This window comes from Dipodomys merriami, unplaced genomic scaffold (assembly GCF_024711535.1).
Source record: "Dipodomys merriami isolate MVZ:Mamm:240054 unplaced genomic scaffold, mDipMer1.0.p SCAF_1, whole genome shotgun sequence".
NCBI lineage: Eukaryota > Metazoa > Chordata > Mammalia > Rodentia > Heteromyidae > Dipodomys > Dipodomys merriami.
Window position 1 is genome coordinate 19,186,808 of NW_027202270.1, and position 24,614 is coordinate 19,211,421.

The 24,614-nt window shown below is 38.9% G+C and overlaps 1 protein-coding gene across 2 annotated transcripts in view; it reads right to left on the minus strand.

The window, feature by feature from the left end:
• The window catches only part of Xrcc5 (X-ray repair cross complementing 5), a 98,598-nt gene that overhangs the window by 16,923 nt on the left and 57,061 nt on the right, over positions 1 to 24,614 (minus strand). For both annotated transcript variants that reach the window (XM_070017623.1, XM_070017614.1), the window contains exon 17: positions 1,050 to 1,159. In XM_070017623.1, coding sequence (XP_069873724.1) covers positions 1,050 to 1,159 — 110 coding nt within the window. The remainder of the gene's footprint in view (positions 1 to 1,049; positions 1,160 to 24,614) is intronic.

Genomic DNA, 24,614 nt, shown 5'->3' on the forward strand with positions numbered 1-24,614 from the left:
TCTAGTCTAGTCTCATCTTGTCTTTCATTGTAGACGATTTGGGTCATTTACTTCTAAATCTTTTGTTCTAATTTAATTTTAATAAATTTCTCATTTTCTTGTAATTCTCTGTAAGCCCTTAAATTATTCAAGCATTAGTTAATTCATTTATTTAGCAAATAACCACACAAGAATATATACTAGCCCAAGCCCAGAGTACAAGCCCCTTGACTGACATAAAAAAAAAAAAAAAAGAATATATACTAACAAAAATATATTGAGATTTGAGGATCGCAGTTCCAAGCCAGCCCAAACAGGAAAGTTTGTGAGACTTATCTCCTATAAACTACCAAAAAAATCTGGAAGTAGAACTATAGCTCCAGGGGCAGACCACTAGCCTTAGGCCAAAAAAAGCAGCTCAGGGATAGCACCCAGGCCCTGAGTTCAAGCTCTAGGACTGGCAAAATAAATGGATAAATACATAAAAATGTAATTTCTATTTCAAATTTGCTTGCCTCTTGCCTAGCTATAAATACATAGGCCTATACATACTTTGGAAGACTTTTTTAGAAGTGTTTTCTAAAATTTCACAATTAAAAATATGAATAAATTGAAAATACACACAAATACACATAAGGATGGGGAGGAAGATTGAGTAATTTTTTCAGTGTTTTTTTTCTTTATTTTCTAGCATCTAGATTCTTCATCCTGTCTTTGTAAAGAACTTCTTGATAACTACAGCAATATATATATATACTTAGCTCATCTTTCACAATAGTGACAAAACCATCAGAGGTTAGCATGGAAATTTCCTCAGTTCTCTTAAGTAGGAACCTAAAGCCAAGTCTCTAGAGTTCTGAAAAGCTAATTTCTGGGAATAAGATACCCCACCTAACCACCCATTGATCCTCAGAAATGACAAAGATGGCAGTAGTATTACTGTGTCTCATGGATTATAGTGCTCTGTACATCTAGAATGAAAACTTGCAAAGCCTTGGCTTATTTGTGGGGTGTTAGTGTGCTTCTCCCCATGACAGATGGGGAAAAATAATACAGGAGAGGACAGTTACCTGAATAGCTTCTTCTCGGAAAGCTTTGATGCAATCCATGCTCTTCATAAAATATAGTGTTTCATTTGTCTCCAAAAATTGTTCAATGTGATTTATTAGCTGGTGACTTACTAGAATGTAAGATAATACATTTATTTTCTTCAATGTGAGTGATAATTGTTGGACAAAGTTTGCTTCTTGGTAAGTGACAACAAGAATGAACTCCTGGTCAGTGTGCACAACACCCACATTTCTTTTAGGAGTGATAAGAGGTAAAACTCGAACTTCACAACTCTATACTTGAATTCAGGTAATACTTACTGGCATTTTTCAAGAAATAAAATTTAATTTCTAAAATACTTGGAATTATAGTTTTACCTTTGAGATGATAAGTACTAGGTTGTAGTGGGCTTTTTGTTTTATTTTGATCTTATTGTTGCTTTATACCGCCCTTCCCTGCCAGAATCTAGGGGCTGGTTTGGACAACTCAAAACTATGTTTCCTAATATAATCAAAGAAAATGAATTCTCTAGTCCCTCCCCAACTCTACTCAGTATAATTGTTAGGTTGTGCCAGGCAGTGCAAAGTACTGAGCCACAGACATCTTAGCTTTGACTGATCCCAGATTAAATTAGAGAACAGCCTTGGTCTTAACATAGCATCCGTTAGAAAGAAAAATCATTACTATATATCTTATGTCTTTAGTTTGGACCTGATTATTTCCTGTGTTGCTCCCACTCTACCAGCTATGCAAACTGCCAGCAAGCAATGTATAGGGGGAAAACCGCAGGAAAAACAGAAAGTGTAAAGTAATCAGGGAACTTAATTTGCTGAAGTCACAAGTGACCCTTAAGATCTTTATCAAAGAACAAATGAAAGCAAGGTGACCAGGTTCAACTTGAGGCTCACAGTTTCTCCTCTGAAAGCACCCATTAGCTGGCTGGTAGGGGATTAATGCCAAATGGTCAAGATATTCTAAAACCGCCATGTTTACCAAAATCATGACCTCATTTCAACATTCTAATAATTAAAAATGTATTATGAACACAATACTAAAGCAAACTACTTAGCAGAGTGATCTGAACATTGTTCAATGCTTATGAAAGATATGAAATTGGTGCCAAGGACCCAATAGCATTAGGAACAAATTATAGAACTGAACAAACCATTTTCCAATATAGTGATTATGCCACAAACGAAAAACATCCCTCAGTGACCATTTTATCTCTTCTACCAACCGGATTATGATCTCCATCATAATAACAAATTTCAGTTAACAAACTTCCAGAATTAAGAAAATATTTCTCTGCAATTTCAGAAGCCTTTACCTATGTCTCTTCCAGCAGTGGCTTAATATCCAAGTATAATTCAAAGGAGACAAAGCATGTTCAGATGGTCTTTTCAGACAAGGTAAATAATGCAACCCTGATTAGCAGGCTGAGCAGAAAACCTATCAGCAAGAAGCTCAAAGCAAAAAAGAAGTGATCTTTCCTGCTCAGGAAGGCAAAGTACCAGAAAGGTTTGATATTTCTCATATCACATACAGCAGCCTACTTTCTCAGAGAGTTTGGTGTAACATTTTTTCAGCTGGGCACAGGTAGCTCACGCCTATAATACTAGCTACTTAGGAGGCTGAGATCTGAGGATTGCAGTTCAAAGCCAGCCGGGGCAGGAAAGCCCATGAGACTCTTATCTCAAATAAACCACTAGAAAACCAGAAGTGGCACTATAGCTCAAGTGGTAGAGTGCTCGCCTCGAGCTGAAGAGCTGAGGGACAGTGCCCAAGCCCAGAGTTCAAGCCCCACGACTGACAAAAAAAAAAAAAAGAAGAAAAGACATTATTGTTATGTTCTGAAGGAAACACAATTAAGTTGGAAGACCCTTGCCTTTAAGGAATTTACAGTCTACTAGGGAATATAACATACAAAAATAGTAGCAGACAATAAACATCAAAAGGGATGACTTACAAAATCATATTAATTGATCTCAAAAGTTTTGCATATTGCTCTGAATTTTTAAAAAAATCTTGGGTAATTATAGCAAGCTTTGTGAATGAACATGGACCTCTGATTGAACAATAAAAAGAAGAGCTGGCTACTGTCTAGCAAGAAAACAAAATGACCCTAAGTATGAAAAGCAGAGGTGAAAAAAAAAAAATCTACAGGATATGTGTGACACAAATCAAACAGTCCCCTACCTGGACAAGAGCAGAGGAAGAAAAAGGAGAAGAACTAGGCAAGAACTAGGGGAACAAAAGGAACACATGTGAGGCTCCTGAGGGAAGGTGCGGCCTGATTCCTTAGAAAGCCTGGGAGAATGAAGTGGGTCTAGGAATTACAGCACTGAGAAACTCTGGATCGAAGAAGAGAGCTGCTTCAAGTAACTAAAAAGTAACAGGAGGGCTGGGAATGTGGCTTAGTGGTAGAGTGCTTGCATAGCATACATGAAAGCCCTGAGTTCGATTCCTCAGTACCATATAAATGGAAAAAGCCGGAAGTGGTACTATGGCTCAAGTGATAGAGAGCTGGCCTTGAGCACAGAGAGGAACAAGTACAGTGCTCAGGGCCTGAGTTCAAGCTCCAGGACCGGCAAAAATAAAAAATAAAATAACAGGAAAGGAAAATCAGTAGGATCCATATCACAGATACGAAGAGAAAAGATTTTAATAATAAAATAAAAGTTTATAAAGAGACCAAGGAATTAAAGGTTGAAGTTTAGGGAATCCTACAGGCCAGGAGCCTCTGAAGCAACTAGAGCTACCAAATTCCTCTGCAAAAAAATACAGTTTCCTGACCCATTTTATCTCAAAATATGAGAGAATAAGCATGAATGTGTATACACACATGGTGGGAGCTGGCACATTTTATTTTACAGAAAAAGTTATTCAAAAGAAATAACAATAAGCAAATGCCAAAGCCAACAATCCATTTGCAATCACTATTTGTGAAAGGCATATAAGGAAAATGAAGTAAGGATTGCAACAATCTACTTTCTAGTTAGGAAGGAAACCTCATGTATCTGTGGTCTTTTCTGGATTCAGTTTTTCTTATTTACATGTCAGACTATTTGTCCTTTCTTCCAGATTGTTCAAAAACACAGGCAGGTATACACATCCAAACATTAATAAATAGAGCCAGATTTTGCCCGTCTGGAAATGGTTAGTCATAAGGCCAGCACATGTGGTCCATGATTCTGAATGCTATCCCTTTACTACGAAGACTTTCTTGTGGTTCCCTAACTATAAAGAACCATTTAACATGAGGGAATAAATGTGATAAATAATGCTTTATATAGTGAATAATAGGATGAGATGTGGACTTTCGCTTCCCAAGTTTGGTGGCACTTTCCATTTTCCTGTCATTTTTGACAAACATGAAATGCAGGAGGAGCTAACAAAAATAAGATTATACCTTAGTTGGATTATGCTTGACTCCTTGTCCTCCTTCTGCCTATGTATAGAAAATACCGGCTACCAGGGTGCTCTTCTCTGCTTGTACAGAAATTATAAGCCTAAGTCAAGTCTTCATACTCAGTAAGTCACAGCCCCAATTATAATCACCAAACTGTTCTTCAACATTAGCCAGTGACTCAATAATACTCATTAGTAGCTAATGTGAAAAATGTCCACTGGAAGGGCCATCCATCCATCTTAGGATACTAAGTCAGGCACAGTGCTATCAATTATCTCAAAGAAGACTTAAAAAATATCTATTTTAGATTTTGAGGCTTTATATATGAGCTTTATATATTGGCCCAGTATCTTACCTAAGTACAAACACCGATACACCAAGTTAACTTCAATGCACTCATACCTCAGAGTTACCTTAAAAAAATTTGTGGATTCATGTATTTTGTAAGAGGAAAATGTCCTTTTCCTTTTTTTCCTCTGAAATATATGTCTTCCCTCTCTAACAGAAGACATTCAATACCATCCAAAGGCCTACAAAATGGACCATCTTCCTTCTTGGTACATATAACAAGGGCCAAAAACTTAAGGCTGTGAGCTTCTGGGATTTGGACTACATTTACTCACTACTTTGGCTTAATACAAAAAAAATTTCCAGTCCAGTGAAAGGAAATCATCTATTATGGATTTTTCCCTTTATCGAACAGAGATAAAATAGTAGTAGAGTCGTCCATCGATCACACACCATGTATGAAGTTGTTGAAGGCATCTAAAATGATTTTACCGAACCCAGGATGTTTCCCAATTTAATTCTCACTATCTCATGGTTCATATAAATTTTCCTCCTTGAAAACATCCCTTTTGCAGATGTCAGCAATTAAATCATTTAAAAATGTTAAGAACACATTTACATACCCAATAACAATATTATCTTTATAAAACAAAATTAAGCCTGGTGCTGGTGGCTCACGCCTGTAATCCTAGCTACTCAGGAGGCTGAGATCTGAGGGTTGCAGTTCAAAGCCAGCCAGGGCAGGAAAGTCCATGAGACTCTTATCTCCAATAAACCACTAGAAAACCGGAATTGGCACTGTGGCTCAAGCCGAAGAGCGCTCGCCATGAGTTGAAGAGTGCAGGGACAACGCCCAAGCCCAGAGTCCAAATTCCATGACCAACAAAATAAATCAATTAATTAAAAGGCCACAATAAAAATTGAGCATCTAAATCAATAAACGTAAGTTCAGGCCACTCACTATTGTTAACAGAATAAAAAAGGAGTCCTATTCATCAGTAATAAAACTCTAAGCAAGGAGTCTGTTCCACTATCAATCAACCTCACATGTAAATCACTGTTGGTTTTGGATTTTTTTTCACCCCATCGGTTGGGGCTTGAACTCAGGGCCTGGCTGCTGCCCCTGAGCATCTCTGTGCTCAAGGCTAGCACTCTACCACTTGAGCCATGGGGCCACTTACGGTTTGGGGGCAGTTAATTGGAGATAAGAGTCTCCTGGGGACTTTTCTGCCCAGGCTGGCTTCCAAATGCAATCCTTAGATCTCAGCCTCCCAAAGAGCTAGGATTACAGATGTGAGCAACTGGTGCCTAGTATAAATCACTGTTTTAAGCAAGACACTTACAAGAGGTCTTTGCCTGATAAGCAAAGCAGTCTCTAATTTTAATATAGGCAGCTCAAACATGAATAGATCACAAGCCCACAGGTTTCCTTTCTGCCTCTTTTTTTTTTTTTTTTGTCGGTCATGGGGCTTAAACTCTGGGCCTGAACACTGTCCCTCAGCTCTTCAGCTCAAGGCTAGCACTCTACGACTTGAGCCACTGCGCCACTTCTGAGTGCTTGATTGGAGATAAGACTCTCACAGACTTTCCTGCCCAGGCTGGCTTTGAACCCCAATCCTCAGATCTCAGCCTCCTGAATAGCTGGGATTATAGCTGTGAGCCACCGGCACCTGGCTTATCCTTTATGACTCTTTAAGATACAAATTGGACATTGTGGAAAGATGCTGTGTGTTTATCAATCAGTATGCAAACCAGAATAAAAGAGATGACTCTTGTCAGTGCTGTGACAAAGGGCTTAAAAATCTGACTGAGAATGGTACTGCAAGCCAGACATCAACAACAGCAAGAAGCCTTTAATATGTGGCAAAGGAAGAGATGATGCTACTAAGAGACCACAGATCGTCCTGTGGGAGGCAAAGCTGTGATGGCACAAATACCGTGCCCTACACAGAAAGGGAGGAGGAGATACCTGGTTCCTCCCTCCCTCCCTCTTCCAACAAACATTCTTCCCCCACCCCCCAGGATCTCCCATTGGCTGAACAAAGCTGGAAGCCTTTAGCCATAAGAGTCTGGGAAAGTCGACCTATAGAGACCAGGCCCATTCACCTTTTCCCTTCCCTAGATCCAGTGTACACAGGGGAATGAGAGGAGTAGATCTAAGGCCTACTTGGCACAGTGTGTTATTTTACTCTTACTATTTTATGAACTAGATATTTCCAGAACATAGAAATAACAAGGCATTATTGAGTTTAAGTAATAAGGGTAGATAAAATTTTCAAAGGTTTTTCATTCTTTTGTAGTGAGATAGGATACAATGAAATCCAATTAAGTTGCTGAAAAAGGTTCACAAGCATATCTGAAGCTATTCCTAGCCACTTAAATTGTTTTAAGTTGTATTTCTGCAAAAACAGAATTATGTAAAAAACATCTTTTACTTCTAACTAAAATATCCTTAGAGCTGCATACATTTTGCTTTCCTTCAGTTTTAACTATTTCTCCTTAACAGTTGTCACACAACCATGTTAACCATGAAAATACGAGAAACCAGAAATAACTATTTCCCATGGCTTTCATAGAAAATTTATTTGTACAAAAAACAAGGCATCCTAAATATCTTTCCTCTGACAAAGATATGCTGACTTATTTAAATATCCTTTCTGCTTCCTTTCAAAAGAATTCAAATTTAAGATTCCAGGAAGAATTTGCCCTGAATGCTTTTCTTCCTTGCTTTGGTATTTCTGATTAGTTTTGTAATCTTTTTTGTTGTTTTTTTGGTCCCAGTCCTGGGGCTTGAACTCGGGCCTAGGCACTGTCCCTGAACTTTTTAGTTCAAGGCTAGTACCTCTTGAGCCACATTCAACTACTAACTTTTTGGTGGTTAATTAGAGATAAGTATCAAGAACTTACCTGGCTGGGCTGGCTTCAAACTGTAACCCTCAGATCTCAGCCTCCTGAGTAGCTAAAATTATAGATGTGAGCCACTGGTACCTGACCAGTTTTCTTAATCTTTAATGAAATATTCTTCTTTGGGGGGGGGGCAAAAAGGGGAAGAGCCTAGTAATATGTACTTTAATCTTTTGGGGGGGGTGGGGTCCGGTCGTGGGGCCTGAACTCTGGGTCTGGGCGCTGTCCCTCAGCTCTTCAGCTCAAGGCTAGCACTCTACCACTTGAGCTACAGCGCCACTCCCGGTTTTTTTCTTTTTGTTTATGTGGTGCTGAGGAATTGAACCCAGGGCCTCATGCATGCAAGGCAAGCACTCTACCACTGAGCCATCTTCCCAGCCGTACTTTAATCTTATGCTTAGCCAGTATTAATTATTGCAAGTATGAGATAATGCTTGTATTAGTCAGAATTACAATACTGGTTATACTAATATATACATCCATACCCAGATATACATAACTAATATAAACCAGGGCTTCCCAAGCTGTGTTCTCAGGAACTCCGGAGTAACATATTAATATATAATCATTGGAAAATGGGGTTTTGACAAATGTTTTTGGTAGACTTTCCATCTCTTTCTCTATTTCTCTCAATGAAATATTCTTTTTTTTTTTTTTTTTTTTTGCCGGTCATGGGGCCTGAACTCTGGGCCTGGGCGCTGTCCCTCAGCTCTTCAGCTCAAGGCTAGTGCTCTACCACTGGAGCCACAGCACCACTTCCGGCTTTTTCTGTTTATGTGGTGCTGAGGAATCGAACCCAGGGCCTCATGCTTGCAAGGCATGCACTCTACCGCTGAGCTACCTTCCCAGCCCCTCTTTTTTTTTTTTTTTTTTTTAAGCCAGTCCTGGGGCTTCAACACAGGGCCTGGGTGCTGTCCCTAAGATCCTTTTGCTTAAAGCTTGTACTCTACTACTTGAGTCACAGCACCACTTCTGGCTTTTTCTGTTTATGTAGTACTGCGGAATCGAACCCAGGGCTTCATGAATGCTAGGCAAGCACTCTACTACTAAGCCACCTTCCCAGCCCCATGAAATATTCTTACTGGGGGGGGGGGAGACTGGGTGGCAAAAAACCCCTGAAAACTATGAAAAAAAAACATAAATATATGAATCTGACAATAATCTACAGACGTTTTCTCACTTGGCATGATGGCCCATGCCTGTAATACTAGGTGCTTAGGGGATGGGAAGATCAGAAGGATTATGGTTCCAGGCAACCCAGGTCAAAATGTTTGAGAGACCTCAATCAGTAAAGGTGGGAACAATGGGGCATATTTGTCATTCCAGCTACTCAGAAAGTATAAAGGCCAGGTTGGGCTGGGTTTTAAAAAAATTTTTTTAAAGGGAAATCCTATTCAAAAACTAATCAGAGCAAATAAGGTTTGAGGCATTTAAAGAAAGGTTGTCTTTTAAGCAACTAGACTGTAGACAGAACTATCTTGTCTTTTGACTTTCTTGTCTTCCACCTTGAATTTTTTTCATCCACAGTTGCTCACAGAGCACAAGTGGTCTGCCTTCTTAGAAGAGCAGAAAGCCATCATATCTGCATGACCAAGGGGCAAAGGAAATTGAACTAAGGTATGTAAAGTGCTAATACCTCAATGGTACAGATTCAGCCCTGTTTTTTTAAAAATAATAATTATTTTTCTAATAACTAAAAAACTCAATTAAAACCTTACTATTTAAGCTCTAAAAGTTCCATCACAGCCCATTTTTTCATGCTTAACGATTTTCTCATTAAATGTAGTAATTTCTTACAAATTGCACTAATAAAGTAAGTCCTGCTGGGTGTTTCCCCCCCTTTTTAAGTGCTGCCTTTTCATTGATGTGTTAAATTAAAACCGCAGGCACAAGGAGCAGAGTAAATGCAAAGTCTTTATTGTCAGAATCCACTCCTGCAGACTATGAGATCTTGCTTGTTTTATTTTTGTTTTTATTGAGTGAACTCAGTGTCCTACTTTGTAGCCACAGGAAGAATGATATTGAAGGCCTCTTGGCCTTGCTTATTACTCTGTAGTACAAAACGGGAGTGTGAGCTAATGAGAAACTAAAACAACATCTAGTTAGTCCACTGGCTGTAAGCTTACTTTAGCTAAGAGGACACAATGATGTATCCTTTATATCCTGGATGAATAATATTTCTCATCTTAAATAGTTTGGCATAAGACCAAATCTGTTCCAAAGCTAGGTGTCAACTTTTAAATTTCATGGTCAATGAATGGCTTCCATGACATTCTACAATCTTTTAGGGGTTTTGTAAAATATTAGAAACATGGAATTTAACCCACCAAACATGTGCCACAAAGCTAAAAGGCCATCAGTTAATATTTACAGGACATATAGCACTTAAATACAGAACAAAAAATATCATCACTAATTTTTTACAACTGCAAAAAGAAGTACATTTAAAGTATAAGACCATGGCATAGCTGGGCACCAGTGGCTCACATCTATAATCCTAGCTACTCAGGAGGCTGAGATCTGAAGCGATTCAAAGCCACGTTGGGCAGGACAATTCATAAAACTCTTATCTCCAATAAATGACTGAAAAAGCCAGAAGGAGAGCTGTGTTCAAGTGGTAGAATCTAGCCTTGAGGAAAAGAAGCACAGGAACAGTTTCCTGGCCCTGAGTTCAATCCCCAGGACTGGCACCCCCCCAAAAAAAATTATAACATGCTAACATGAAAAAGAAACTAAGAAGACTTTTAAATATGAAATCTATATGCTCTACTCTTGCAAGAATGTGTGAGGGGTAAGGTGAGGGGTAGAGAGGGCAGAGAATAGAGTTTCTACAATGTTCCAAGGTCTTAGAATTCTAAAACGTGGCAAAGTGATATGGAAGACTTAAGAACCTGATCATCTTGATTTGAGCCTACTCCAAATGGGCAATAGGAGGGTGGGTGCAAGATGACTGTGTCTGGTATTCTAGCAATTTTGGAAAGAGAGAGAGAGACAGAGAGAGAGAGAGAGAGAGAGTGTATGTGTGTAGCTTCATACTTGAGTAGATGACATTAAACTAATGTAGGAAGTAACCAGAAGGAACCAAGCAGCTATAGTAACAGTGCTGCAAGAAGAAACAGTCTGGAACAGGAGACCAATCTGGCAGTAGGATCCAATTAAAAGTTGGTAATTGAATGGAATTGAAATTCATGTGTCAGTTGATGAGATACAATGAGTGATGAGTCAGACTCCTGATCAAGAAGAGAAAGAGGCAGACACTGGTTGAATGTGCTTTTGTGCATATTGAAGGCAGAGGGAGCACACTACATTTTACAATGCATCATGAATGAGTCATTCTGGAAAGAAACTATCAAGTACTCAACCATATACTACACAAATCCTTCTAAAAATCTATAAATAGTGAAAGTATGTTTATGCTGTATCTTTCCTGAGTGAGCTCTTTAATTTTTTCCCTTCTATTGTATCATGGTTTTATGGGTAAAGTTGTATAACAGTTCTTCTTTCATGGACTAGGAATTAGAAACTGATACAAAGAACCAGGGATACTTCCTGTAATTCAAAAATGCTATAATTAAAAAATTCAATTTCTTGTTATTTCCAAGAAAACTGGCATTTTTTTCTAATTCAACAAATAATCTACTACTAGCTGGCAATACTAAGAATATACAAGTAGATGGAGGTTGTTTTGTTTCACTGATGGTTGTCTAGCATGGGAAAGCATCTATGATAATGAATCACACTATGAGAAAGAAAACTATGACCACACATTTGTTCCGTAAAGATATCAGTTGTCAAATCACAGACATCTCTTCAGAGTGGGATTTGGTGAGAGAGAAGAATGAATATTTTTGTGGAGAATATCATGAACAAAAACACAGAGGGAGAAAAGCCAGTGTCAAAAGGGTATACAGTTTGGTTGAACACAGGGTTCATCAAGACACCTATACAAGAATCAGTTGAGAGTAGTAAGATGAGATCAAATTGTAGCAAGCCTTAAATGGACTGATTTCAAAGATCCAGAGAGTGATTAAGGAGAGCAGACCCAAAATAAAAGCTAAAATATAAGAAGCTAAAGCTGTATAAATACACAGGCTAGCTGGGATAAGAACTTTGAGTATAATTAATGGAGGATGCTAGAACCAACCAAAAGTAAAATAATGAAAGCTGTAATTAACATAATAATAGCATGGAAATATAGATCTAATTGTACTAAATAAGAAATGACTAGAAAATCAAAGAGAATTAAAAATAGATACAAGTGGTCAGATATGCTTAACAGTAAAAAAAAAAAAAAAAAAAAAAAAGCAATAAAAATAAAGCTAATTTCTAAGCAAAGTCCCAGTGACACACTAAGAACCAGGACAAGTAAACACTCAGGCTGAGAACTCACTTGGGATACGTTTTTAGGCCCTCTCTCGGTCCTTTATGCCCCAGGTTATGTCAACATCCTACTCCATGAATTCTTCTTGAAGCTGTCACTCACCTGCATCTGTACCAATATAGTTTGCCTTCCCTCATACTGTCAGTGAAGCTAAGTCACCTCTAGACCTGTGCCCTACATATCCTACCTCTCTCCTATACAAGGATCTCATCTAGTCTTATGCCTTTATAGACCATCTCTATTGAGACTTCTCCCAGAAAGGCTTATACCCAGGCGTGTTCCATCAATTAAATATGCCTTTCTTCTCTCCGTTAATGGCAGTTCCTTCCAGATGTTCCACCAAAAAAATTGGGAGTCATCCTTGACCTCTTGCTTACTCCCATACCTATATTACCACATACATAAATTGATCAAAATATGATCACATGACCAACTCTGTCAAGTATGCTTTCAAAACATCAAAACAATCTGACCTCTTCTATTTCCGCACTCCTTCCTCCAATGAGATTAATACAGTAGCCTTCTAACTCTACATACTTCAATCTTGCCCTTCTTCAATGTGACATAAAACATGAGGTAATCAGAGCATCCTCTACATAGAATTTTCATCCACTGTACTCACTGCGCTCATCGTAGATGTCATTAAACTACTGCAGGAAGTAACTAGATATCCCAGTTACATTTCTGATCTCTTCCTCTACTTCTTTCCGCCAGCCACAATGGTTTCCCTGATGGGGAACTATGAACGCCCTGCTTCAGAGGAACATGCTCCTATGCTCCTCCATCTACAAAGCTCTCTCCACTGATACCTACTGGGACCTCCCCACCGTCTTCAATTCTCTGTTCAAATGATGCCTCAACATGACAGCCTCCAGGTCCTCTACATGAAAACACAAGTCCGATTCACTCCAGTATTTCTTACCCTACCATCCTACTTTAATTCTTCCCTACAGTGCTTTCCTGGGTTAAAGAATACCTCTCCAAATTCATGTCCTTTTCAGAACCTCAGAATTTGACCTTATTTGACTCTGACATATACTAGATATTGCAAATATCTGAGTCAAGCAGAAAAGGTCAGATAAGGTGATGTAAGGGAAATGAACCCTGAGATATGTATTCAAATGTTTTTTTTCTTTCATGCGATTGTTTCTAACACATTTATAAGATTATTTCTTTGTTGCTTTGTATGTCCCTCCCCCACAGTATAACCCCTGCTTTCACTGTATTTGATGTCGGTATAATTTGTGGAGGGGAAGGGGAAAAACAAATCATTTAAATACGGATACAGGTGGACCTATTGCAACAATGAGATGTACAAGTCATTATGTCGAAAAATGAACTTTACAACTTTGGTGCAGGGGGGTGGGGGGGGGGAGGATGGGAAGGGATGGGAAGGGGAAACAAAGGAGGAGGCTACAATGCTTGATAAGAAATGTACTCATTATCTTGCCCATGTAATTGTAACCCCTCTGTACAGTATTTTCACAACAAAAAAAAAATAAAAAAAAAAATTAAAAAAAAGAATTTGACCGTATTTGGAAATTAGGGTCCTTGCAGATGTAATCAAGTTGAGATAAGGTCATTATGGTGAGTCCTAATCCAGTATGACTGGACTCTATATAAAGAGGCAAATTTAGGACACATGTTCATGTTAAGAGAAAGCCAAAGACTAGACTAATGCAGGTACAAATGAAGGAACTCCAAGGCTTGTTGGCTATCATGAGAAATTAAGAGTCACTGAACAGTCTCCCTAAGACTCTTCCAGGAGAAACCAATCCTGCCAAATTTTTATTTTTTTCTAGCCTCCAGAACTGAGAAAAGAAACTGGTGTTTTAAGCCACTCAGTTAGTGGTACTCTACTACATCAGCCCTACAAATTAATAACAAGTACTTATTACCATATCTAGTATTTGACATAGCTAGTATTTTCTTACTTGTTTACTCTGTGTCTTTCTCTAACAACTGGACCATAGAAGACATTCAACTTTTTCTGAATAGATGAATAAATCATCCAGGCCTCAATGGTTTGTCCACCTAAAGGACTGTGCAATGAATTTCCTGTTGTTCCTTCCATTTAAACCCACATACTGTGTATTTAGCATGCTATTCACTTAGGGGAGTGGAGAGTCTGGAACTGTTTTCATTACCTCTCCCTTTATTTTATTTATTTATTTATTGCTGGTCGTGGGACCTGAACTCTGAGCCTGGGTGCTGTCCCTCAGCTCTTCAGCTCAAGGCTAGTGCTTACAACTTGAGCCACAGTGCCACTTCCAGCTTTTTCTGTTTATGTGGTGCTGAGGAATTGAACCTCATGCATGCAAGGCAAGGAATCAAATCTCATGCATGCAAGGCAAGCACTCTACCACAGAGCCACCTTCCTAGCCCCACCTCTCCCTTTATTATACAGGAATGGAAATAATGAAACTCTACGGAAGGGGAACTATACAAAGTATAGCAGGTTAAGTAATATATACATACTGTATACATACATATACGTAATATATACAGATGCAAATATGCAGGGTTGAAACATATCCAATGCAGCCAGTAACTACATGCATGTGGATGTTGCAAAGTATGACTTAGCATTATTGCATCTTGTAAGCACTTTTTCCTCTCTAAGATACTAACTTGTGTGATCACGCTGGGCTTGAGGGTGATTCTAAAAGTACTGCCTATAGTTACTACTTACTGCTCCACTTACCTCAACCTGAAACAATTAACACCTTGGTCACAATAGACAGTATTATAAGGGATTAACAGTTATTCCCATGAAGAGAGATATAGAATCTGTGGGTAGAAAAGTTTTGAAAGGTAAGGACAAGAAAGAAGAGGTGTTATCTCAATGTTGTTTTGATTTGCATTTCTTTTATGGCTAGGGATGTTGAACATTTCTTCATGTGTCTATTGGCCATCCTTCTTTCTTCTTCAGAGAAGCTTCTCTTTAAGTCTTTTGCCACTCTAACAACAACAGATGCTGGAGGGGATGTGGACAGAAAGGAACCTTACTTCATTGTTGGTGGGAATGTAAACTTGTTCAACCACTTTGGAAAGCAGTATGGAGGTTCCTCAAAAGACTTCACATAGATCTCCCCTATGATCCAGCAATCCCACTTTTGGGCATTTACCCAAATGTTTACAAACAAGACCACACTAAAGCTACCAGCACAACTATGTTTATTGCAGCATTATTTACCATAGCTAAGATATGGAACCAACCCAGATGCCCCTCAGTAGATGAATGGATCAAGAAAATGTGGTATATATACACAATGGAATTCTATGCCTCCATCAGAAAGAATGACATTTCCCCATTTGTTAGGAAATGGAAAGGCTTGGAAAAAATTATATTAAGTGAAGTAAGCCAGGCCCAAAGAAGCATAGGTCCCATGGTTTCCCTTATTTGCAATATCTAGTATAGGTATGAGTCAAGCAGAAAAGGTCAGATAATGTGATGTTAGGAAAATGAACCCTTAAATATGTATTTTAATGTTTTCGTTTCTTTCATGCATATGTTTCTAACGCATTTATAAGATTATTTCTTTGTTGCTTTGTATGTCCCTCCCCCACAGTGTAACCCCCGCTTTCACTATATTTGATGTCAGTATAACATGTGGAGGAGATGGGGCAAACAAGTCGTTTAAGGATTCAGGTGGACCTGTTGCAACAATGAGAAGTACAAAATGTCATGTCAAAAACAGCTTTACAATGTCGGTGGGGGGGCGGGAGGGGGGTATAATTGGGTGGGGGGAGGGGGGAGGCTGGGAAGGGAGGTGAAGGGTAAACAAAGGAGGAGGCTGCAATACTTGGTAAGAAATGTATGCATTATCCTGCCCATGTAATTGTAGCCCCTCTGTACAGTATGTTCTCAAACAAAATAAAATAATATTAAAAAAAAAAAAAAGAAAGAAAGAAGAGGTGTTTTTTTTTTGGGGGGGGTGGGGTGGGGTGGGGGAAGAATGCTGGTCCTGGGGCTTGAACTCAGGGCCTGGGTGCTATTCCTGAGCTTTTTGTTGTTGTTGCTGCTGCTGCTGTTCAAGATTGGAGCTCTACCACTTGAGCCCCAGCTCTACTTCTGGCTTTTTTGGGTGGTTAATAGAAGATAAGAGGCTCATGGACTTTCCTGCCTAGCTGGCTTTGTTCAAACTGCAATCCACAGATCTCAACCTCAGATTATACATGTGAACCACTGGCATCTCGCTGAGAGGTCCATTTTTTAACATTATATACTACTACATTACTCCAGTTTTCCAATGAACATGTGCTTAATTTTTAATGAAGAAAAGCCTAAAGAACAATTGATATCTTAATATATGTAAGACTTAAAAAAACACCAGTGTTCTATAAAGAAAAAAAATATGTAAGAGATTGACATATAAACAATTGTTTCTGTGGGCTGGGAAGGTGGCTCAGTGGTAGAGTGCTTGCCTTGCATGCATGAGGCCCTGGGTTTGATTCTCAGCACCACATAAGCAGAAAAATCTCTGTGGCTCAAGTGCTAGTCTTAAGGTGAAGAGCTGAGGAACAGCGCCCAGGCCCAGAGTTCAGGCCCACGACCGGACCCAAAAAACAAACAAACAAACAAAAATTGTTTCTGTTTTTACAAACTGTCAGCTGTTGATAGTTACACTCAGAATACTATTTCATTGATACACTTCTTATTTTATTCTTTCTGCACTATTCATTCTGTTTATTATTCATATAGTCATGAAGAGAAGTGGCAAAAAGAACCTTTGGAAATATTATACTTTACCTACTACATCTGAGAAAGTCTACTGATTTGTTCCAGATTTGTTGTAGGGAAATCTTTTTTTGGGGGTCAGGTTGTGGGGCCTGAACTCTGGGCCTGGGCGCTATCCCTCAGCTCTTCAGCTCAAGGCTAGCACTCTACCACTCGAGCCACAGCGCCACTTCCGGCTTTTTTCTTTTTGCTTATGTGGTGCTGAGGAATCGAACCCAGGGCCTCATGCATGCAAAGCAAGCACTCTACCACTGAGCCACCTTCCCAGGCCCTGTTGTAGGGAAATCTTATCTTGAGGTTATGAATTCTACTCTCCTTATAATCTCAGACATTTAAAATTCTATTGGGTAAGTCTTATTGGCTTCATTGCAACAATTAGAAATGGGACTAAGTTTTTATGGTCTTTGGTGACATGGTCTTGTACACAAAAAGTCCCCAGGAATATTTAAAAAACTATAAGAACTAATAAACAACTTGAGGGTAGAAGCAAGAATTAACTCCTAACAGGCACAAGGAATTTGGAGGGAACAAGCAAATATTCTTTAGCTGGATTGTGGTGATGAATAATTGTATGGTATAATTCATAGTAGAAAAATTTACTATAATAAAGCTATATTTAAAATCGTTTTAAAATTGTTTTAAATATAGCTTTATTATAGTAAAACTTATCTGAGATTTTTGGAGAGGAGCTTTACATAGATAATAAAAGCTACTATGTGTTTCTACTACAAAATAACTATTAAAGTTTAGCAAATCTTACCTTCAATATAAGAAAATAAAACCAGATTCCAAGGGTAATTATAAAAAAAATACTTACATGAGGAATAGCTTCACTAAATAAAGTTACATTTTCTACTTCCAATCATGTCTATGCTGTAATATTTCTAATCTCTGATGCAAATGTATACAACTGAATCAAGCTCCCTACCCCCTTCTAGACAAAAAAGCAAATATGGCTTGCGTGGCCCCCCCCACACACATTTTTTTGTCAGTAGTGGGGCTTGTACTTAGGACCTAGGCACTGTCCCTGAGTATTTTTTGCTCAAGGCTAGCTCTTTATCACTTTAGTCCACAGCTCTACTTCTGGTTTTCAGATGGTTAATTAGAAATAAGAGTTTTACTTACTTTCCTGGCTGGGATTGGCCTCAATCTGTAGTTCTCAGATCTTCCTAAGTAGCTAGGGTTAACAGGCATGAGTCCCCAGGGTCCCACCCTGCCCCCTTTTATTTAATGTTTTGTGTAGATATTCATAGACAGAAGAGATAGAACTGTACCAAATATTACTTGCCACTTCTTTCTACATCAGCGTATTTGGTCTTGGGGGGCGGGGAGAGAGCTTGCAACCCAAGAGGACCAAATACTTTCATTACATTTAAGTGGGATTCCAAGCTGTTTCTAGGCTCCTCTTAACACATTTCAGCTGATTAGTGCTTATTTTAATAAAAGTCTAACATCCTTTCTTAAACTTCTTAATTGGTTAAGAGCTTCTGTTGTTTGCCACAAGCAGTCACTTCGTCATTGATTAAAGTAGTTTGCACATCAGCACAATCTGAAATCAGTTTTTTGTCCAACCAGCTGGGCTTAAGAAGCAATCTCTAAGATAGCCCAATTTGAGGGGAACCTAGGGTAATGCCATGAATGATAAAGACAGGAGGTAGAGGAAATAAATCAAACTGCCATGACAAGTAGTACTTCAACTGTTTTCTGCCTCACAAATCATACACATGCTTACTTACTACAAGTTGGGTAACATTTCCTTTTCTTTCATGTATCTGGGAGCTCTGTGCATTATTGCACTGGTGATAAAGGTTCAGTATGTGAAAGGCAGTTTTGAATGGTCTTTGGCCTATTTTAGCTGTTCTGATGCAGGGCAAGTCATAAGACACACATTTTCAGCCAGAGGAAAAGCCATGTTTAAGGCTGGCCACTTCACTATGAAGCATGAGAAATCAAAGCAGAATCACTGTCATATATTACATACATGCAAACCTCCTTTAAAGTTCTCAGGACAGATCTAAGCACTCACCAAGAACTTAAGCCTGGCACACCGCTTTCATTGACATGCTAACAGTTGTCTTTCTTAGGGGACAGCCACATCACATTTTCTAAAAGCCATACCTTATAATTGGAGATGTTGTGATGTACACAATGATGACAAATATTGAAAGGCTTTTAGAACTAGAATAAGAATGGATGGAAGCCTTTTAGGGAGAGTGTCCAAAAAATGAAAATACTTTAACAACGGTTATGATGTCTTTGGTTTCTATGTCATGTCTTTTTTGATTTAAATTTCCATCTTTATTTCAATGATTCATTTTAGTTATCTGGCTGAAGAGCTTTATTACATTAAGATGTACCTTTCAGGATAGTGCTGTGTACCATCTAATGGAATGTATGTGGGCAGTAAAGAAGTCTAAACTTGATCTGAATCTCTGGAATTTGACCCAGTGTCTTCCATACATTTGCAATAGTCTGTGGAGTCCTAAGCACTCTGGACCTCTCAGTCCACCCACATGGAAGGTGAACAAGACCGCTGATGCATAATTACCATGTCAAATAATAACATTCTTTCAGCAGGTATCCTCTAACCCTCCAAAAAGGCTGATTTTCCTATTAGAATGGGATGATTTGCCTTGATAAATGAGACATTAAGTAAGTCTGGATTGTCAAGTTCTGGGTTTTAACAATTTAAAATACGTCAAAAAGGAAGCAAGTGAAAATATTTGGGGGAAAAAAGCGAAATACAGACTAGAATTGGCATCCATGTGTTTTCTTCCTCATGACAAGATGTATCAGTGCTATTTTGGGCAAGGAATAAGAAAGTATGTCAAACTCATGAAAGATTCTTATAGGTCCAAAGATCTTTAAATTTCTAGTCATTGCATTTAGTATCTTTTAAGATATTCTAGGTATTTGACAGACCTTATTTTTCTTACTCATATTTTTGTAGAAAAAGGCCACATATTAATTTTATCTGTATATGGAAAGAGCTCTGATAGATTACATATTTCAAATCCAAGATTACATAAACCAAGGCCAATTACAAAAGAAAACAAACAGATGAAAACGTCTTCTAGATCATAATGCTATAGGATCCAGTTTAGTTTTTGACTCATGGCAGAAAAATCACATAATCCACCCAAGTAAACTGCTATGCAAATGAGTAGTGCTACATCACACACAAACTGGAAAAAAAAAGTCTATTTTACTTTGATGAGTAATGTAACGCTATTATTAATTACAGCATTTTTATCATGTGTTAGGAGAACTTAGAAAAATAAACTTTCAGAAATACCTTTTAAAGTTGAAAGAATGTTTTTGATGATCAGAGTAAGGCAGATTACAAAAAAGGCAAAAAAGACTTAGGGATAAGTTTTGATCCAAAGTACAAGGAAGAGAGAAAAAAAGAGAGAAATTCTGTGCCTTAGCAGTCACAGAATCAACTGATCACTTTCTACCAACTGGACAGGTGTGCACTGCGGCTTCTTTGTGTATTAGTCTAATGTTAAACAGCAGCTGTTTGGGTGGATGTGAGCTCTCTTACTTAGGGTGTCTGAACTGTTGTTCTCTTTTTTTAAGCCAGTTATGCTCACATGAATTTGATTTGGTTGAATGAAGCTCCCCCACCCTGACACTATGAAGAAGCATAATATATAATCTGCTTAGCAAAAGCAAGATCCAGGAAAAAGAAACTCATCTTACTATAAAATAGGTTACATTCCATCCTATTAGCTGATTCTATATGTCTATCTTTTCTGGCAGGCTCCAAGAGCCTTTTTCTGAAACATGAGGAACATTCTGACATGCAATCCCATAGTCAGTGGGAATTTATAAAATTCAGACATATATCCATCACACACTCAGGAATTGCTCTTGCTTCTAGATAGATAGTTTGTTGTCTATCTTTAGCTGTTTTAGCATTCTTCCTAAGTAAAGCAGGGAAAAGGCAAATAGTTGGAAATCTATGGTGTTCTTTGGCACAGAGTTGGTAATGGACTTGGTAGAGGAGGCATGTTCAAAGAAATGAGTAGACTTGATATGAGTGATCGCTCAGATGTGTGGACCCACAGCCACAGATGATGGCAGTGACACCCTTATGAGTAGTGTCATGAGGAAATGGTCCTACTTTCACAACGACAGATAACTACTGTAGTCAGGGCACGTAAGGAAGAAAGAGAGAAGGGGCTGGAATAAGGGCATTCACAGAATACCTGGCAGCCAAGATGTGTTGTTCTCTCTGTCAACAAGGTTAAAACAAAAAGCATCCTTCATACTGAACACCAGAAGATAAGAAAATGTGCAGCTGCCTACTGTGGACTACTGATAACATAAGATAGTATCACTAAGCTATGATTAGGACTGACAGAGAGTGTCTCATTTCTGCCTAAGGGTAAAGCAATTTTACCAACTATCTGTTAGTCATAGTTTTGGCTTCCCTTCCCCTCTTTCCCTGCACAGACAACTCTCAGGGATAAAGGAGATCATTACCAGGGAGGGTACTTAAAATCTGGAGGGAGAACTGTATAGGACAAAGAAAGTGAGTCTGGGCTCATAAAGGGCCTTACAACAGAGAAGCTGAAGCAGAACAAAAGCAAGGACAAGCAATGAAGAGACAGAATTTCAAGAGGAGGAGGAATAAAAGGGGAGCCAAGTGAGAGCCACAAAGCAGAAGCATGGTTAACCAGCAGGCCATCGCTTTTCTACAGCCATGTGGAGGGTCTGGTTTAGCAACTTCACTGGAAAGCTCTGATTTATTACCAAGTCCTAGGTGGAGGGACAGAGGGACACCCACTGTTACAACATGAGCAATGTGCTAGGACTCAGTGTCACATTCAGCAAGAATGGACAGTCTATTCATCAAAAGGCTATGGATAGGCACAAGGTTTTATTTGCATGACCTTATAAAGATTTAAGTGTTGAAATGAGTCCATTAGGAAGCAGAAGAAAGAGTCTGGCTAAGCAAAAAAATAAAAATAAAAAAATAAAAAAGCAAAAACAAGCAAACAAAAAAAAAGTGTATACAGGAGAAGGGTATCTGAACAGGAGAAGGGTATCTGAATGCCTGTGTGGTTGGAGGGGAAATCTATCTCTTCTAAATTTATAGTTTTTTCACCAGTTTTTTCCTCTTGTGGCCTATATATTATAGGGATCCACTTGGCTTTGTCGTTTTAACATGACTGTTTAAAATCTCTAGCTCTTTGGCCTAGAAGGAACCATGTTTCCTAAGACTGAGCAAATTCTCAGGAATGTACACTCTCATGGTTTCTCAGACTCTGGCCTCCTACAAGTGTCTTCTCTGTCCTGCTTGAAGTAATTCCCTCTTCACCAGTTTTCTTCAGTAGAATACATAAATATATAACACTCCCATAGAGTTTTGTAATCTGAGTCTTTGTGGTTATATCTATAGATAGATTCACTCACTTCCTTTTTCTCCTTTCATTTTCTCCTCCTCAACCCTGTCTTGAATGCACTTCTAAACTTCTACTTTAGAAGAATTAGGTGCTTTCCCTGCCATTCAGCTTGGCTGACTGCCAAGCCTGAGCCATATTCTACCCTCAGAGCACACCCAAATATTTTTCTCCCTGAAACCAAATCTCTCCTTCAGAAAACTGACACTAGCTCTTAAAACTCTTAATGTTTTCTTTACTTCCTCATGTGACTTTGCTGGGTAAATAAAACAAAGACTGACACAATGCAAGGCTAACATAATGTCTTGCGTTGACATAAAATAACTAGTAGACGCCATATAACAGTGATCATAACTACATTTAATTGCTAAGACATCAAGATCAATCAGTTCCAGAAAAGGATCATGGACTGTGGCTGGACAAGGTAGTAGTAGGAAGAAGGCATGGCTCCCACCTATAATCTTAGCTACTCAGTAGGCTGAGAACCAAAGAATCATAATACAAGGCCCCAAAACTCCATCTCTAAAATAAAAGCAGGATGAAAGGCATGTCTCAAGTGGCAGATCACCAGCTAAATAAGCAAAGCTAAGTAAATGTGAGGCCCTCAGTTCAAACCCTGGTACTGACAAAAAAAAAAAAAAAAAAAAAAAGTTCAATCTTTCTTTAAAATCTTAATTATCAGGTGAGATGGCTCATTCTATAGTCCTAGCTATAGCTACCCAGAGGTGAATGTCATAGTTCCAAGACAGCTCAGGACAAAAAGTCAGCAATCCTCACCTGAAAAACCAAACCACAGGGGTGATGGAATGCTCTGGACAAAAATGAGACCGTATTTGAAAAGAATCACAAAGTAAAAAGGACCTAAAAACATGGTTCAAGGGGATACAGTACCCACCTAGCCAATTATAAGGCCCTGAAGTAAAGCCACAGTACTGATAAAAAACAAACCAAAAAATCCTCACAATAATCATGATATAGTCAGGGTCAACTTGTCTGTCCCTTTCCTAAGAGTTATACTATGTGGTCAGACAATAGTGCAGGATTCTTTTTTTGTTGTTGTTGTTGTGTTTTGTTTTGTTTTTGGGTCCAGTCGTAGGGCCTGAACTCTGGGCTTGGGCACTGTCCCTCAGCTCTTCAGCTCAAGGCTAGCGCTCTACCACTTGAGCCACAGCGCCACTTCCGGCTTTTTTCTTTTTGCTTATGTGGTGCTGAGGAATCGAACCCAGGGTCTCAGGCATGCAAGGCAAGCACTCTACCACTGAGCCACCTTCCCAGCCCTAGTGCAGGATTCTTCTGAACACCACAATTAACAAAAGAAGAAATTCTGAAGCACTGCTTCCACCAAGCCTGCCAGAAAACTCTCACCTAAAATTCTAGGTTCCTTTCTTATATTTAAATGAAGTTTTGTTTGCTGTTACAACTGAAAAGCTTTTCTCCATATGGCAACACCTAGTTTTTTTTTTTTTTTGTCGGTCCTGGGGCTTGAACTCTGGGCCTGGGCGCTGTCCCTCAGCTCTTCAGCTCAAGGCGAGCGCTCTACCATTTGAGCTATAGCACCACTTCCGTCAACACCTAGTTTTAAAAATGAAAACAAACTCTTCCTCCATCTCAAACCACAAAAAATACACAGCCCCATGGCTATGATCACAAAGCTGGTCTTCCTTAGGAAATTTTCATGGGCTTGTCTCTAATGTTTGTTTCAACAGGATCTGGCTTAGTAGATTCTTTGCCCTCTCGAACCAATAGATCTCTGTGAGGCCATAGTATTTCCAGGCATTTAAGGGTCTAATCCCCCCCTCCCCCCCCACCCCCACCCCCCACCCCCGCCATAATGCCACTCTGCCGTAATAGAAAGTTCTATGCACATGGGAATATAAAGACATACCAATAAACGCACACATAGAAGGTAGCTCACAAACAGACTCACCCTGCAGGATTAACAACTGTCAATTGCTACTGCTGAAAAGGAAGCTGAATGCAATCAAGTGAATAAACATAGCCTAAATAGAATTTTAGGCTATGTTTGATTAGAAAATGTGAGGATAAGGTTAACTTGAGAAGGATTAAATCTAGAGGTAGCAGTAAGATCTTTCTGAGCCAATATAAATGCAGCCCTAACTCTTAGAACCAGAACCAAGAATTGTGCATCTCTGAAAACAGAAAGATAAGACCCAATTTTACACACAAAACCCCAAAGAACTTCAGTGAAGTGAAATTGAAAGTTCCATGATTCTGGTCAAAATTTCCGTAAGAAGGAGACCAACAAATTCCTTCTTTGTATGAGTTAACTTGTGCTGCATTTACCCTCATGAGTCCAGGTTGTCTCAATGAGCCCCTAACAAGGAACACTCATGAAGGTCTGCCAGTAAAAAGAAATATGTAAAGCATTACAACAAATACCAATATCCAGACATTAAATCACTCAGCCTAAGTAAGCACCTTTTGTTGAATACC